This window comes from Thermobia domestica, chromosome 1 (assembly GCF_964235325.1).
Source record: "Thermobia domestica chromosome 1, izTheDome1.hap1.1, whole genome shotgun sequence".
Lineage (NCBI taxonomy): Eukaryota > Metazoa > Arthropoda > Insecta > Zygentoma > Lepismatidae > Thermobia > Thermobia domestica.
In genome coordinates this window covers 266,680,923-266,699,429 of record NC_137454.1, presented here as the reverse complement: position 1 = coordinate 266,699,429, position 18,507 = coordinate 266,680,923, and the positions used below count along the sequence as shown (strand labels likewise).

General features: G+C 35.8%; 1 protein-coding gene across 24 annotated transcripts in view; it reads right to left on the bottom strand.

The window, feature by feature from the left end:
* The window catches only part of CaMKII (Calcium/calmodulin-dependent protein kinase II), a 1,422,941-nt gene that overhangs the window by 947,135 nt on the left and 457,299 nt on the right, over window positions 1-18,507 (bottom strand). For all 24 annotated transcript variants that reach the window (XM_081726364.1, XM_081726368.1, XM_081726431.1 and 21 more), the window contains one exon: window positions 17,738-17,821. In XM_081726364.1, coding sequence (XP_081582490.1) covers window positions 17,738-17,821 — 84 coding nt within the window. The remainder of the gene's footprint in view (window positions 1-17,737; window positions 17,822-18,507) is intronic.

Sequence of the window (18,507 nt, the reverse complement as noted above, 5' to 3'; positions counted from 1 at the left end):
TTGTCCTTCAGCTAGACAACTTACTGAAAAGGGGTTTAGAATCAATTATTAATTATACATTAAACGAAAGTCAGTGGAGGCAAGCAAGTTTACCCATACGACTAGGTGGTTTAAGCATACGAAAAGTATCTGGTTTGAGCTTTCCAGCTTTTTCGTCCTCGTGCCATGAAGCAGTTTCACTCGTCTCCAACATTTTACGTAACACAGTTGATGAAGTTAAAATTGCCCGTTTCACAGAGGCAGTAGAGATATGGAAAGACACTTATAACGTAATTCCAGAGACAAAAGGAGTACAAAGGAAATGGGATGACATATTATTAAATCAGATAAGAGAAAGGGAAATAGTTTCAGAAAATCCTATTGATACTGCCCGTCTTAAAGCGCTTCACAAGAAAGAGTCCGGAGCATGGTTGCAAGCTACACCCTCAAAAAACATAGGAACATTTATGGAAAATAATATCTTTCAAATAAATGTAGCCTTACGCCTTGGCATAAATATTTGTCATGAATTCACATGTGTATCTCAGAATCAAATGGATGCTAAAGGTCTTCATGCTTTGAGTTGCATTAGAAGCAATGGGAGATTTTCACGCCATGGAGAATTAAACCAAATATTAAAGCGAACTCTCGCCAGCATAGACATTCCTAGCATTTTAGAACCAACAGGAATGTTACGGGATGATAGCAAAAAACCAGACGGAATTAATTTAATTCCCTGGAATAGAGGCCAAAGTCTAGTGTGGGATGTTACATGCGTAGACACTTTCGCACCCTCATACATAACATTAACCAGCGAGGAAGCAGGAAGTGCAGCCGAGGCAGCTAGTAAACGAAAGCATTCGAAATATTCCAAATTAAAAGAAGATCATTTTTTCATTGCTTTTGCTACTGAAACCATGGGTGTTTTTAGTAAAGAAACAAGTAAATTCTTGACAAATTTGGGGTCAGCTTTAATAAATCAGGGGACCCTAGAAGCAAACATTTCCTGTTCCAACGGGTAAGCCTTGCCATTCAAAGAGGCAACGCAATAAGTGTTTTAAATTCATTCCCATTCACACACAAAATGGATGAAATTTTTTATTTAAAATAAATCCCAAAATATTTTGATAAAAAAAGGAAATGTTCGATTTACAAGTTGAAAAACATACTAGACAACAATGAGTAAGGAAATTAACATTTGTGTGACATTCTATAGTGATTTTGTCATAAAAATGAAGATTCACTTATCAATGATATCGAAATCGATTATCAGTTATTGTTAAAATTTTAAAATCAATGTTTTTAAAAATTAATACAATCAAGAATATCTTAGGTAGTCCTAGTGTGGTGGTCTGCTGTAAAACTGCACCAATACTAAGATTTTAAAGAAAACTGAGGTCTATTTTATCAGGGAAAATTACTGTACAGTGTGTATTTATTAATTTTCATTTCCATGTATAGTAAAGGCTCTATGCTTCATAAAGTACGAACTTTTCCTTTGTTTAATGGTAATTGGGCAGTTTATTCTCTGTTGTATTCTCAAGCAACCAATACATACAAGTGCAGGACTGTATTTTCTGAGGAAACACTCGTACTTACTCTTTTTAAGCCTATTTCCGATAAACCCGGCATTTTTACAAACTCGGCCATACTTCAGGTCACATTAGGCCGAGTTTTCGGACTCTACTGTAGACGATTAAAATCAAGGGACATTTCCGGTTTGTATGTAGTATGTTTTTCCGTCTCTTTCCAAGAGTTGTAGAAGTCCGTTGGAATGAGTTTGTAATTATGTACGCGAAAGGAATGGTCCAATACACTGTCGCGATGGACTACGTATTGTCGCATATGGAAATGAGAAATTTCAGCGTTGCAGAACTAACAATGTATGCAGATGCAGATCAAAAAGAAATTAAGAATTTCTACGAAGTAAAAGTCTATGACGTAAAAATGGTTAGTGGGCAGGGGCGGACTGGCCATAGTTGAGTTGTGGAGCTTTCCATAGGGGCCAGTCCATTACAGTTTCAAGGGACCGGTAGATCTAAAAGACTTTTAGACAGTACAGTAAGACCAAATCAAAAGATGTAGGCTATATCTGTAAAACATTTTAAAAATGTAGGCCTATTGAACAGTCAAAATAATTAATTTCTTAATTTCCAATTCAAAAATTGATCCCTTTCCTGAGGTAATAGGTATCCAATTTCAAAATACAACAATGTTCTTTATTTTACATAACGCTCAGGCAAGGACTGTAATGTAAAAAGAAAGAAGAAAAAAATAATGTGACTATACCAATATTTTATCTCAAGTCAATGGAAGAAGGTAAACGTGGGATGGAAACGATGAAACCCTTAGAACATGTTGGAGTTTCGGAGAAGAGCGATTCGGTTTTTTAAAAAAAATCGTTTGTAAATTTGTGTACAAGTGTGGAAATTACTAGTTACTTGATGTTTAAGACGTCAAATAGGAGTAAAAGTGCACGAAAATTTAATATGGATCACGTGTGGTTGTTCTCTTGTCCGTGAAATCAGCTTTGGACATCACTCGAAGTAACTTTTAGGGGACGCGGTGGCTCAGTGGTAGAGCGTTCACCTCCGGTGCTTGGTGTCCCTGGTTCGATCCCAGCTCGCGCCGTGTGGACTTTGTGGTGGACAAACACCGTGCTCGGGGGTTTTCTTGGGTTTCTCCGTTTCCTCCCACTGTCTTCATTTCACCATTTCATTCATTTCTTATAATCACCGTCTCCTTTAGCCTAACCGGCATAATCCTGGGACGTAAAACTCAAAGATTTCATTTCATTTCATTTCGAAGTAACTTTTCCGCATTCCCCCACCACAAGTTTCTTTTGCAAGCGTTACCGAAATGTTCAGCGTGGATTTTGGATTAACATTGTGAAGGTTGCAGTTATAAGAAACAAGATAGGTATTTTTTGTATAATTAAAAAAAAAAAAAAAAAAAATCGTCCGGTAAGTCACGTTTAATTATTTTTCATCATTCAGAATACTGCGAATAGACAACAGATGAATTTGTGTTTCGTAATTCAGAACAGAAGCACATGTGGTGTTATGCACACATCCTGAATCTTGTGAAGGCAGAAATTATCAGTGCCACTGTCCAATGTGCAACTCTATTTGGGCTTTTAAATTATGTTTTTTTTTTTAACGAGATTTTTACTGACGAACGGATGTATGGGAAAACGCAAATGAAACGGCTGAGCATCGAAAACAACCGAATCTCATTGGAGAAACAAGATGGTGGGCGAAGGATAGCGCTCTGAAGAACGTTTTCGGATCAAAAGGCAACATCGAATCATCTGTCTTAATTACTCTGTTTGTAACACTTGACACAATCTAATACCACCAGACACTACACGAAAAGCAGCATCACATAAAGAGTCCCTACTCAAATTTGAAAATATTTTGACGGCGTTTATATTATATTTTTAAAATTTTATTTATTTATTTATTTTTTGTACATTTTTTTCACATATCAACTCTGTCTAAATATTTACAAACGAATAGTTTGGATATAATGAAAGCATTCAACATGGTAAAAGTGACTTCCAAAAAGGTACAGGAACTTAGAGAATGTTTTGAAACAATCAAGATTGAAGCAAAAGAATTCATTGAATGGGCTAAAGGTATATTAATTGAAGAAGAAGATGTGATCATTGATGTTACTACTATTCTTTCACAAAAAAGACGAATGAAAATATAAATGATGCCTGAAGAATTAGCACCTGATGAACTTGTATCCGATCCAGAGGACGCCTATAAATATCACGTTTTGAATGTTATTGTAGGCACAGTAAACACAAGCTTATCAAGGCAGTTTGATATGAACAATAGTGCTTTCTTTGTTGGTCTAGCTAATCTTGATCCAAAATGTTTCCAAGATATTAGAAGCAGAGGACTTCAACCACTTGCACTTGAACATTTAGCTAAGACATTGGCATATTTTAAGTCGAATATCACAGCAGATCTATTAAGAACGGAACTGGCCAGTTTAGCTAATCATGGGAGAAACTGAAACAGTCCCCTTTAGATGAAAATGATGTAATGGAATTAGAAGAGGAGGTTGAAACCAAATATATATCTCCAGATGACTTCACTCTGAAGAAAAAGTGTATTCGTTCATGTCAGGAGTTGTGCTTGTTGCTACAGACTTTTGTGTATGTAAAATCTTTTGACAGAAACTTACTGTAACATAGGATTTGCCTACAAGTACTTGCTCACTTTTTTTTTCTTTTCTTTTTTTGCGAGAGAAGCTTTTCTTGTGAGCGTGTGCCCCCCCCCCCCTCACTCCCATTTCATTTTAATTTTCCCAGTTACTCTTGGCTGAAGTGGAATAAGGCTCCATGGATTATACGTCGACGCAAACTTTGTTAGTTTTATCTCTTTCAATGAGTTGGCAGTACTGTGAATGGTGACTTATATCTTTTGTTCATCGTACAAAGGAATGAGACGTGGTTGTGACTTTATAAAAAATAGTCCCTTGAAATCTAGTTTAATCGAAGAATATGTTTACTATTTCTAATACTTTAAATATATAATTCTAATGGTGAATACATTTAACACTTTTCGATATATATATTTCTTGTAAAAAACATTTCTATAGATATTATTAAAATTTCTCTCTGTCATCGCAAGCGTAAGCATACAGACGCTAGAAAGAGAAGGCGCGAGAACTATTGTGCGAATGGACGCCATCAAAAAGAGATGATGTGAACAACTTACCAAGGAAATCCATCGATAATTTGGTCATCATTTATGTTATTGTGCTAAAATATGTATCAGTGAATTGTGGAACTTATGTTATTTCGTTACCTACGTAAGTTAAAGTGAATTTCAACGAAAATGCATTAAAACAACTTAACTTATCTGAGATTAAGGAAAACCACGTTGTCTCAGTTCATTGCCAATGTTGCTATTCAAGAACAAAAACCAAAATCTATTATTGAATTTTACTTATATTCGTGATGAAGTAATGTAGGTAAGACAAGTGAAAAAACTAACTTCTTAGATTGTTAATCAGTGGCACCATAATTAAGTTTACGGTCGACTACCCAGCCGGACAATGGAAATTGGAGCTAATCAAGAAAGTCTAAAAAATGGGAAGAAGAATCTCAAAGGATTGCCCTCCAAAAAAATCCACTGACCCCCCCCCCCCCCTTTCTTCTGAAATCTCCAAAATCGAAGTGTTGTGTGAATCAGTGTTCAGAGCAATATGTGCAAAGTAATCATGTCTCTTGTTACGCAATGAGCCGGCTTCGTCGACATAACATATAATTCTGAATTAATTTTTCGAAATTCCTTTTTTATTTTTTTTATTCTCCAATAAAAATTCATGGGCTTAAATTTAATATGTTAAAATGATAAAAGGAAAAATCTAAAATAGAAAACTTCAAAAGGTATCAATAATATACATATCAATCAACATACAGAAGTAAGTATGTATGTTACATGTATAATGTCTGTGCTTTAGTAAATCAATTACATATATGTATTTTATTTCAGTTGTTTCATACCAGTTTCATACGCAAATCACTACTGGAACGGTAAGAATATTTTACTTGGTGTTGTAAAATTATATGGATGCGAAGTGGGCGTGTCACCGAGGGTGGGTACGCGCATATATCAGCTTGGATCGAACCCGTCTTGACTTGTGATCTGGTGCAATTCGCCCCACAACCTCTAACCACTACTATACAGAAAGGAGTTTCTCATTCCGTTCCATCAGTTAGACCCACTGTAAATGAAACTCTTTAGTGTCCGAATGAAAGAATCATACTCAGTTGGGTCACCAGATAGGCGTACCAGACAAGACACGAACCTTACCGGTCATAAGAATGGCTTTGCCGAACAGGGACAGACAGGAATCAAACCCTTCCTGTCATAAGAACGGCTTTCCCAAACAGAGACACGATCCAATCGTGTCATAAGAATGTCTTCCCGAACAGGGACAAGCAGGAATTGAACCCCATCGTGTCATAAGAATGGCGCTGCAAACAGACACAGAATTCCTGCACCGTTAAAGTAGTGATTCATGCGTAGAAACATAAAGGTACAAGGTAAGTTCTGACTCGTGTTTAAAATTTTTACATAATTGTGCAAAATGGATGAAAGTAACGTTAAGTTATTGCTGGATGCAATTAAAGCAAACAAAGACGAAATGCAAGTTTTACTTGAGCAAACTAATAATGTACGTCAGTCCTTAAAAAGTAAAATTGTTGCTTCTAACAAAGAAATGCAAAATTTACGCGAATCTTTAGAAAACAAAATAGAAAAAATTAATGAATCTTTGGAAGGAAAAATACTTGAAGTGAATGAACAAACCAATAAAATGCGTGAGTCTTTAGAAAATAAGATGTCAGAAATATCAGAGGCAACAAAAAGACAGATTAAGAATAAACTCCAGGCACAAGTAGAAGTAGTAAAGAAAAAAATTTGGGGTAAATGTGAAGAAAAGGGGGACCGAGTATTTGAGAAAATTGAACCAATCGAAGCGCCAATTGAAAAGTTTAGTTGTGTAGATGTAGAACAAGGGTGCCAAAAGGTTATATATGAGTCAGTTGTTGCTAGCGCTTGCACTGTTAAAGAAATAAGTAGTCAGCCAGTGTTACATAAAGGTAAAGGTTTAGTTAGCCAAACTGTTAGGTCAAGTAGGCCTAATGTTCATTCGAAGTCTAAACAGCAGATAGATGTGTTGAACATAAAATATTTGTCATGTTACGGAGGAAAGTGCACTGATAGGTTTTGTGCGTGTAATTGTACTAATGTAGTAATATTAATGAATAGAGGCAAGAGAGTGCGCTCTTTACTCATTAGTCATATGTTGAATTTAATGGAGCTAGGATGCGTCCAAAACACGTCACAAACAGATAGGTTAGCATGTATTCCAAGTAATGACATATGTTCGTACTTCGTGAACATAGTTATGGTTCAGATTGACAACAGGGAAAACAGCGGTAACAGTTCCCACTTGGTAGTAACAAATGTGTATGTTACGAATTTCAAGCGCATAAGTTTTTATTGTTTTCTATGCACCCGAATTATGTGTAATGAATGATGAAATCAGTTCACGCACTTGTAGCATCAATGAAAATAATGTTAGTGAAACATCATGGCGCAAACAAGTTGAAAGTTGTAAAAATAGTTTTGGTAAGCTGCAGTATATTTTAAGTAAATCCGTTAGGAAGTATAAATATTGGTCACAGCGTGGTAAGCATACGTACGGTAAGAAACAAAAATTGAGTAAATTAAAACGAAAGGTAAAAAGCATGCACAGAATTTTGCGATCTTTTGAGAAAATTTCAAGATTTGTCCGTAGGAATGTTAAGAAAACCCAATGTAAGCACAAAGGCAATTATATGGTGGCAAGTAGTAATAAAAAGAGCAATGTAATCACTCCAGAGAAACCACGATTAGAAAATGTAAGTGAAAAGCGAAATGAAAAGTCAAAATCTAGTAAGCCTTGTAAGTTGTTCAAAAAGTCAAAAGTCAATGCGAAAGGAAACTACATGCAGAAATTAGTTGTTAAAAATCAAGATGGTGTCCTTGAAAAATTTAAAAATCAGGTGAAAAAACTGCGTAGTAGCAAAGCGTTGAAAATTCAAAACAAATGCGAGAAAAAAGCAAAAGTCAGGTTAGTCAAACGAACTTGTGCTAGGTGGCCCGAACATCTGGTAACAGTACCTACGCGTAATCACACAGGGAAAATGAAAAACCAGGTCGATCACAAAAGTAAATTCAATGTTTCATACAAAATCAGGCAGAAAATTTCCCGTAACAAAAATTTAAAAGGAAATAAGTGCAGTAAATCTAATTACAAAATACGTGGAAACCGTAAGTTAGTGAAGCAATGTGGTAGGTCAAAAGTTAAAATTTCTGCCAATATGCAATTAGATGTCATTATTGACGGTGAAAAATCATACGCGTATGGAAAGCTAGTGTTTACTAAAGTGAATATTTGTTGCAGAAAACACATAGGCAATTGCGAAGATACGTTTATTAAATTTATTTATTTATTTATTTATTGAATAATTTCCAAGATACAGCATAACTTTGCCATTTTACACAGGGACATGCTAACAAAAGAAAGAAAAAAAAACAAGACAACAATAACAACAACATAGAAAAAAAAGAGTGTAAAAGTAAAACTATTCCGTCAAAGCTCGTTTAATTGCTCTTTCAAACACTGGGTAGCTCGAAAAAATGTTCACATCAGTTGTTACTTGATTATAACTGTTTGGTATTCTATAAAAAAGAGACCTCTGTATGACAGCCAACCTAGGACGGGCAAGATGGAATAGGTGGGTATTCCGAGTGATGCGGGAAGGGACACGTAAGGATAGTTCCTGAAGTAATATTTCCGATCTTAAGGTTCCATTAACTATTTTATGTAGATATTTCAGGTCAGAGATAATTCTGCGTACTTCAGGAGTCTGAATATTAAGATGTCGCAAGAGCTCCTTCTTAGATAATATTCGAAGTGCAGGAACACGAAATCGGACTATAGCAATGAAGAAATTGAGAACAGAATCAAGTCTGGAGAGATGTGTAGGTGCTGCCATGGCCCATATGGGAGAGCAGTATTCGATCTTGGGCGCTATTAAAGTCTTATAAAAAGTTGCTAATGAAGAAACAGTGCGTAGTTCGGTGAATCGATAAAGAAGTCCCAACATGCGCATTGAATTATTTAGTATTGAGGAGATGTGGTCAGAGAAGGTGAGTTTTGAATCAAAGATGACACCAAGATCGTTATGACTAGCAGAATGTGTGATAGTGGAATCGTTGATATGGTATGTGGAGGGAACAGGAGACTTTTTCAAAGTAATAGTAATACTGTCACATTTCTTACTGTTGAGTTTTAAGTGCCACATTTCACACCAGCCTGTAAGGTAATTTATGTCTTCCTGTAGAGCAATTGTGTCATGGAGACACGATATTTCTCTACAGGATAACTTACAATCGTCAGCAAAAAGCAGAAGGCCACTAGGTTGAGCTGATAAGTGCGTGTAGAGATCATCCATATACAGGACAAACAGTAGAGGCCCAAGTACACTCCCCTGAGGCACCCCTGAGATCACGGGTTGGGGGTTAGAAGTCGCCCCTGAAAGAACAACTCTCTGTTTACGGTCCTTCAAGTAGCTTGTGATTAGAGAGAGAAATTTGCCATGTACATTAAATCTATTGGAGAGTTTATGAAGAAGATGAATGTGACTGACAGAATCAAAGGCCTTCGAGAGATCAAAGTAGATAACATCTAATTGAGTATTGTTATTCATACATTTGACTGCACAGGAAAGAAGAGTACTTTTGGAATAAAATTCAAAATTCCTGAATATTATAAAAAAAATAAAAAGAATAATATATAATAATGATAATAAACAAAATTAAAATTTCCTTTTTTTGAACCGTATAAAAATTAGAAATTGAGAAAATTGGTAAATTGTTAGATCCTTTAACTGGTAAATCAATTGGATCACATTCTGTAGATCGACTTAAGGTGTGGAAACCTACGAAACAAACTCGAAAGATTTGGTTAGATTTAGCTGTAAAACGTAGTTCTCAAAAATACCATGACATGATTTCAAGCGAATTTAAAAATTCAGATTTAGAAAGTAGTGTTGAAACTGTTCTTTGCAACGCATTAACCACAATACCAATATGTTTATCTCAAAAGGTTCAATCAAGAAGTAATAACCAACGAATACACAAAATTTCGGAAAAATTGTTGGAAGTTGAAAAATATTTGAATTTTCTGTACTGTAAAAATCTGTGTTCATCCGATGTGTTGGAATTAGCATTGGTAAATTTACAAAATCCTTATGTGTTATTGAATGAGCGAGTTCAAGAAATGTAAAAAAAAAAAAAAAAAAAAAAAAAAAAACTTGTTTCATACGATATAAGCAGGCATCTGTGATCAGCTATGCGACTTCCAGATGGCCGTTGATGTTTTCTTTTCCAAAGTAATGGAAAAACCAGCAAAGACATATACCAAGTCATTGAGATGAGGTCCCCCACCCCTTTTTATATATTTTGGGTAATGTAACATTTCTTTAACGCTCGGAGTAAGCAATTTTGGTAAATCCCATTCTTTATTATTTTGAATTTTTAACCTTGTATTCTATATTCCGGCCTCATCTCGGGGTGGAAAACAAATAATTCATTGTGGGTAGGTATCTTCAAAACTTAGCCAGGCAGACCCTGTCGAGTGGTCAGAGAGAATCATAACTGAATTATTACGTTGTAAAATTTTAGCTGTGAATCTTAAAGGCGCCGATAAATTTTATTAAATCTCGACAAAAACGTATGTTAGTCAATATTGCGTGAAAATAAAGTTTTTAATATGAATGGCAAAGGGGTCCTCCTGTTACAGGACAACACTAAGCCCCACGTGTCTAGGATGACCCGGCACACCATTCTACGCCTTGGATGGTAAACACTATCGCATCCGCCATACTTCCCAAACATTACACCGTCCGCTTATCACCTGTTCCATTCCTTGGACAATCACCATAGAGGACGCCAGATCAAACCCCTAGTATAGGTGCAAAATGCACTTGATACCTTTTTCGCTTCACAGCCCACCAAGTTCTATCGCGATGAAATCCATGGCCTTATAGAGCGTTGGCAGAAGGTCGTCGATGCTGATGGGGACTATTTTTTATTTTCCATGTACGTCTTAGGTGACATACCGATGTTCGAAGGTCGTGGGTGAAAAAGCGACAGAACTTTCTTGATTACCTTTATAATTCTAGTATTAGTTGGCTGTGAGTCCATATTAAGGAAATAATGCCTATGAACAGAAACCAGATGAACGTTTAAAATTATGATGAGCAGTAATTTGTCGTTCCAGTCACCCGATGAATAGACTGATGCATGACGAGTGTCATGTGACTGTCTATGAAATTATTTAACCTCTTCAGGTTCTGTGTGTCGTATGCGACACATAAATGTAACATATTTCAGTAAGCTTTAGCTCCGATGCCAGGAGCGTAATGTTTTATTTCACCAACGACAGATGTCAGAGGAAGCACAATAGCAGTCTGTTGCATAGAAAGCAGTATTGCCGGGAGTCGTGTATTCTTTGTGACGTAGTGCTTGAAAATGGAAAAGTTCCTGTAAGTATTTTATTAGAAGTTACTTGTTCTCTTTATACATTGTATTATGCATTTATTTCCGTTATGAAATGTAATGACAAGGGTTTGTTCGAAGACTTTCTTTTGGAGAACGTATTTTTGTGGATGTTGTGGGTTGTTTTCTAATCATGTGTTTCTAATCATGTGGGTTGGCTCTCATTAGGTACAGAAGTTATAACAGTCAATCTGACATAAAATGTACTACTCTTCATGTATTCCTTCGTTCATGTTAACAAAGTTTAAAGAAAAGCACGATAAACAAAGCTTAAAGAACGATATGATAAATTAGATGAAGTATTAGATATTACTTTTATTCCAGGGAGATGTCCATTGGGTGGCCTGAGCTATCAAACTCCCACACACAAAAAAGAAAATAATATGCATCCCAGCATTGAAGATCTTGATTTTAATATTTTATCGACCGACCCCCCCCCCAAAAAAAAAGAAACTGAACGATTGCCTTCCAAATTTTGTGTCTGGATTTGCCCCCTTTCTTACATTTCATTTTAGTACTTATTAGAAATCATACCCAATCCACGTGTGTGCGTTTGTTTCATTGAAATAACAGCTGTATAGGACGGAATCTACAGTTTAAAAGTGTACTCCGTACCAATGCGTTCAAAGAATTCCCCCACCGAGAATTGAACCCAGGACCACGTGCACAGAAATTGAACGTGCTATCCACTACACTAAAGAGAGGCACCTGTGTGCATTTGTGTTTGTGAATGGTGTATGTAAAATAATTGGTTTTATGAAAATATTTTGTAGTCGATTGAACAAATTATTGTTATTATTAATGTTGCACGTTTCCCTTTGCAGTGTCACCAGAGGATGTTCTTGCTGAATTGTAAGTTGACGGTAATGATTCAGAAGTTAAAGATTTTGAAAGTGTCGATGCTGATGATGTTTACATACCGCAAACTGCTCTGGAAAAGGAATAGACTTACCAGAATCTGACAGTGATTTATCTGAGGATGAAGGGGAAACTTCCGGTCACCAGATTGCGAGCACTTCAGCGCAACAAAATCAGAGGCTTTCTCCATGACGCCATACCGAAGACTGAAATACTTCCACCCGCTCCATTGTATCAAGAGGATCGGTGAGAAGAAACACCCAGAAGATTATTTTGTGAAATATATACCAGGTTACATTTTTTATCTTATTTCCCTAAGCACGAACCAAATGTCGCTAAGTCGTTTGGGAAAATCATTGAACACAACACCCAAACAAATAAGATCTTCCTTCGGTGTGTTAATTGTTATGTCATATTTGGAGTACCCGAGAATACAAACATATTGGGAGGACCGAACGAGAGTGCCTGGTATTTCTAACAAAATATCTAGGAGTAGATATTCCGTCAAAAGTTCAAATTTGAAAGTCGTGTAGCGGAAGACGTTAGATCTGAGAACAATTTTTGGAAGATTCGAACTTTGTTGGCGATTGTGAGAGAGGGATGCTTGCAGAATCCTAGATCACAAAAAACTGAAATTGATGAACAGATGATTCCATTTTGGAGGCATACTCGAATTTGCCAATATGTTCCTGGAAAACCCAACCCATGCGGTCTAAAAAAAACTTTGTGATTTATGCTCCTGATGGTCTGTCATTAGACTTCTTCCTCTACGAAGGAAAGGGACATACCATACTTGGATTTCATGATTTTCCTAAATTTGAAGGTAAGGTTCTACTGCGGCTGGCAGAATCTTTTGAACTCGGGTCTCAGATATACACAGACCGATATTTTACGTTATTAGAACTCTTAGACTGCGTACATGGAGAGCCACAATGCCAAGGAACAGGCCATGGACTATCTGTAATTGCTGAATGGTTAATTCACCAAGAGCAGGGCTCCGCAAAAGAATTGAGTGACAGTGATGAACCACACTCTTAACACTATTACAGATAAAAGGAAAGCGATAACCCTTCATCCAAGTCGAACTAAGAGGAAGTCTGCTGCCCAACACATGCCTGAAACTATAGAAAACGGAGAAAACCACAGATGTCGTATGCCTGGTTCCAAGCACGTGTGATATGTAGCATATGCAAAATTCACTTGTGCCTGGTATCTGGTAGAAACTGTTACCAAGTCTAACACGAAATGCAGTGACTACCAGTGTAAAGTTTGTAGAATGATGTTACTGTAAACGTTTCAACTGTAAAGCAATGTTACTGTAAACTACTACAATTTGCACCACGAAATACAGCTACTTCTGTATGATATACTACTAAGTCTGTAAAATTATGTTACTGTAAACTGAAATTTCTGTAAAACTTCAACACTGAAAGGATATTAGTGCAAATTGGATTATGTAAAATTAGTCCGTAAATATATGTCTCTCTATATGCTGCTGTAACTTGATGTTACTACATTTCTTTTACAAATAAATATATTCCTTTCAGACAACTGAAGTGTATGCTTGCAGAGCAGTGGCGTAACTAAAAGCTTGGGGGCCCTCCCGCAGACAGTGTGGGGTGGGGCCCCTTGTCTACGTCCCATTTTATGATTTGGGGGCCCCTGATGGCTTGGGGCCCTCCCGCAATGCGGGGTCTGCGGGACCCTTATTTACGCCCCTGTTGCAGAGCCAATATGTCACATACGACACACGCAATTCTCGAGCTCTCCTTAATTTTCAAACTTTCAATTTCAGTGAATTTTTAGTACTAAATTATAATAATTACCTATATACAGAAGATTCGTCATAATAACGTAAAAGCTTCTGGGAGTGGACGTGAAGAGTTTAATTTGCAGATACTAGCTATTTTCAAATGTGAAGTCATGGTTAGGTCAGACTGAGTTAATTAAACAGGAAATTGTTAACGTATAGGATTTTTATTTAGGAAGTCTTCATGCAAACGAGATCATGATTGAAGGGATCATTGGTACAATGGATCCCCATCTACGGAATCTACGGTGGTCAGAGGTGTAACTATAGGATTGTTGGAGACTGGCAAATGTTCAGAGGCACATAAGAAGAAAGGGTCCATCCATGAGAGGGTACAATTTTTATTACGTACAGTACATATTCAAGAAACTACATAATGTTCTTAACATTAAAGGGATTAAACACATGGTATTAACTCACTCAAAAACTCATGTCCTTTCATTCAGTTTTTCGGAAATCTAAAGTTTTCATTTTTCTGATCGTTTCTAGTACTAATGCTAGTAGGGATACCTAATTTTCCAAGCTTAAAAAATAATTAAGAAACCTATTTTGGGAACATTATGGATTAAAAAAAAAAAAAAACACTTCTTTCGAGTCCTTGGAGTCGAAAGTTAAATTGAGAAGTCCTGGATTAAAAAAGCTGGACTTCGAAGAAATAATACGCAATTTTGCCGTAGTAAAAGTAAGAAGGGAATTTTAATGATAGAACGTACACGCCTACGTCCTTCTGGAAGTCTCTTTCGGATGGATTTTTGTACAGAGTCGCCGTCCTGCCAGTCATACCAACATGATTTTTTCTGCGCTGCAACTAGAGTTCATGCTCTTTCCACCAGGAGAACTTTCTGTCCTGCTGAAGTACGCAAAGTACTCTAATTTATAGATAAACATAGTAGGGCTTTCAGGACATTACGTCCAGCCGGAAGGACGTTGTACGTTCTATCATTAAGGTATGAATATGTTGTACAATATTACTTCGACAGAAGCGTTAACCTGAATATATATATATATATATATATATATATACGGGGTTTAAAAGTATTTCAGTTATTGTGAAATCTGTAAGGATATCAAACGTCAGTTACAAAAACTGAAAGAGAAGGATCACCATAAAAGTTTGCCAGGTGCCCGCAAGCCTCTAGTTATGTCCCTAAGGGTAGTGTTTGATAATGAATCAAGTAATGTATTAAAAGTGATTGTAACGTTGAACTGTGATGAAAAGCTTAGACATGGGACTGGAGGCACTGAGAAAGAGGTGAAGAATGGAAAGATTTGTTTCTTGAGGCTTTTCATCAATATACGAAATAATAAGTCTTCCTGGGTTGTGGGTTTATGGATTTTACGTAGATCTTTTCGTTTAGGAAAAGTATGTACAGCTAATACTAGTTAGCTGTGGGTTCGTATTACGGAAAGACATCTGTGAATCGAAACCAGCTGACAGAGACGAGAATTTGTTCCAGAGACCCCATAACATGTTGGTGTAAGAAGGGGCACACAAGTATCTACAACAGGACACTTAATTTGCACATAGCGTTTCTTATTCCTTTATTTAATGAAATATCACACACAGCATGTGAAACCATTTCACACTCGAATTGACTATCAGTAACAGTAACAAGAGCAAAGGGAAAGCAACTGAACGGAGTCGGCTAGACTCTATTGTGAAAAGGACATGATCGACATGTACAGGAAGATATTAACTGTGTATTAATAACAATCATCTGTTTTGAATATGTTGCATATTTGATTAAGTTTATTTGAAGTGACAGATATTGAGATATCAATAATTCAATCAGAAACAGTTTATTCTTAAACTTTCATTTCTTTTAAAACAACGAATATTTCTTCTCACTTCCAGACATTAGTCGTTTTCTTTTTGTATTTTGTAATGGAAATAAACCAACAGGTTGTTTTTCTCTCTTGTCCACATTCCTAATGTCACCTGTCATGACGTTTCTATATACAGAAAAAACTTTATTAGCACATCATCGAATCAATGAACTCATTGACCGTCGTTGATTAACAGAATTGAGGGTCATGTCAATATGTAAGGAAGTCTCAGTATTTCATTATCTTTTCGTCGTCACAATTTTGCGTATGTTAAGAGCTTGCACGTGTAAGGTCGTAAGTATAAATCGTTGGAGGCAATTATGTGTTCATCATTCGAAAGACATTTCATTTTATTTTATTCGTTGTGAAGAATTATGTTCTGATTATTCTGGTCTCCAATATCTAAATATTGCCACTGTCACTGCCTTCATCGCACTTTTCCAGATCACCGACACCGCTACACAGAGAGGACTATCAATGAAGAATCATCCCGTCAATGCGTTAAGGTACTGTGTAAATGCATCCTGCCCTTACTTTAATCCCATTCTCTTACTTTTCTCTCTCTTCTCACATCACAGTCCGTTTTCTATAAATGTGCTGGATCTTATTTCACAAATCAACCCAGGTCCCGATTTCGGTATCTCAGTTCTAAATATTTGTTATTCAAACTCCTGGGATGATTTGTTATATCATATCCCCAAATTTAGTGTTTCTTACCAGAGTTACACAGCTAATATCCTTATACTTGACACTATGTTTAAAAGCTCCTGGAATTTGCCTGAAAATTTTGAGCCTTGTGTTCATTCACCAGATTTAAAGGCCCTTTCAAGAACTCTTCAAAGTAACTGAGACCATGTATGATTGAAATATTGGTCCATAATGAAATAAAATCAATGGAGGATATTATGCTATTCGGTGTAATCCTCGGAAAAGGAGCGAATATTGGATAAAGAATGCTTTGTGTTCCTGATGTACAATGGTGAAGCCTGAAACTTCGTTACAGAGTTTTAAGAAATAGTAGATGAATTCAATGAGTCTATCAACACATTCAATGAATGTTCTCGGTTGCTGAGTTAGTTGTAAATTTCAAGCAGATTTTTAATCCTCCAAAATCTTCACCGAAATAATAATCATTATATTTACAATATGGATATATTAAAAAAAAAAACGTGAAGATTTTCAGTTTTCAACACCGGAAAGTCGCAAGAGAATGTAGAAGTGAAGAAAAAAGAATATTAGAGACTTAAGCCATTTGCCACTATCAGCGCAATATTGAATGTTAAACGGAAGAGCATGTGACCAGATTCAAGTCTGAATGAAATATCAGGACGGACAACATAACACTAGAAAGATATATTATAGATTGTGTGTGTTCAAATTTCAAGCTGGTGTCGAGAATAGTAACTATTTGCCTTTAGTTTTAGCACCAAAACAGGGAAGGTGCTAAAGTCTCAGTACTTGTATTGAAGGTTATGCGAGGTAGACGTCTGCGATAGAGGATTTTGGGATGAATAGAATTTTTGTTTCTGGAAATGTGGTAAGTATATAAGAGAGCAAGGTTCAAGAGTTTCTACAAACAATGGAAGATAGAATGGTATTGTGTCAGAGGAATTGGAATGCAAAGTTTTCCAGAAATGAAATTCCAAAAGTGAAATTCTTATCTTGATTAGCATTATAACAGTAAACTTCCGACTTAACGGATCGCGAATCAACGAACTTCGGATTTCACGAACAAAATTTTGACTAACGCAACAAATATAGTTCAGGTTTGGAAATTATTCCTTATTATGGAAAGTCTACTGTACTATTATTTTATGATTCAGTGTTTCTAGTTAAACTTACAAAGATATTCTCGGCGGATAAATGTTGACAACAGTATTTATGCAGTTCTTCTTGCTCTTAATTCGTATAGTAAGAATCTTATAAATAAACTCATACGGTATAATTTACCAAATCCGTAATAACCATAGTTTACAATCAATTTCTGTTTCTACGTACTTTCTTTTCTTTCTCCTACTCCAGTTTTCTTTCTTTCTCTTTCTACCTACCTATTACCAAAAGTCATTATCTGCATAATACATATATTACAAAAGTTATCTATTACTATTATATATATATAAGTCGTTACCTTTAATTTACGTCGTGCATTAAATTTCTTCAAGCAATCCACCGTCTCTTGTCTGTGAACAACAGATGCAACGCGTTCTCGTTGCTATAAAAGAAAGAAGAAAAAAAGATATATTTCTGTTCTTATAAAAAATCTGTAGGACAAAAATATTAGTTAAACTAGTAAGTAAATGATTAAGAAGGTCTGTAAGTTGTAGTAACTGGTAGTTTGTTATATAAAAAAGAGATTTATTTTTCTTTTATCCTTTTTTCTTTTTTAAACATTACTGTAATTAAATATTTTCTTTTGTATCTCATTGTGTGAAATAAAGTTTTAAACACAGCTATTGTTTGGCCAAAATGATTCAGTAATTATAGCATAAATGCAAAATTTGGAAAAAGAATAATAAATATAAACATTAAAGCAGTGTTTCCCAATAGGTACGATACACATATTAGTGTGTTGCGTAGTTCTATTCGATGTGTCGCGAAAATTTACAATTTAAAAATCATGAAGCACTTAATAATTAGTTAAAATCAATATTGAGGCTGTAAATGTCAACGCCTGCAATGTTAGCAACAGTGCTAAGAGGTTTTACTAATGCAATTTGTAGTGTTATTAATAAAAATCAAACGAGTGTGTTATGCTGTCGCGCGTGTTCAGTAAAGTTTGTCGTCAGTCAAAAAAGGGTTGAGAACCACTGCCTTAAAGCATTTGCGATTTTGGTGTCAAAAAGACATGGCCATTATATCTTTAAAATAAACTTCTAATGCTGTAAAAACAATGAAAGA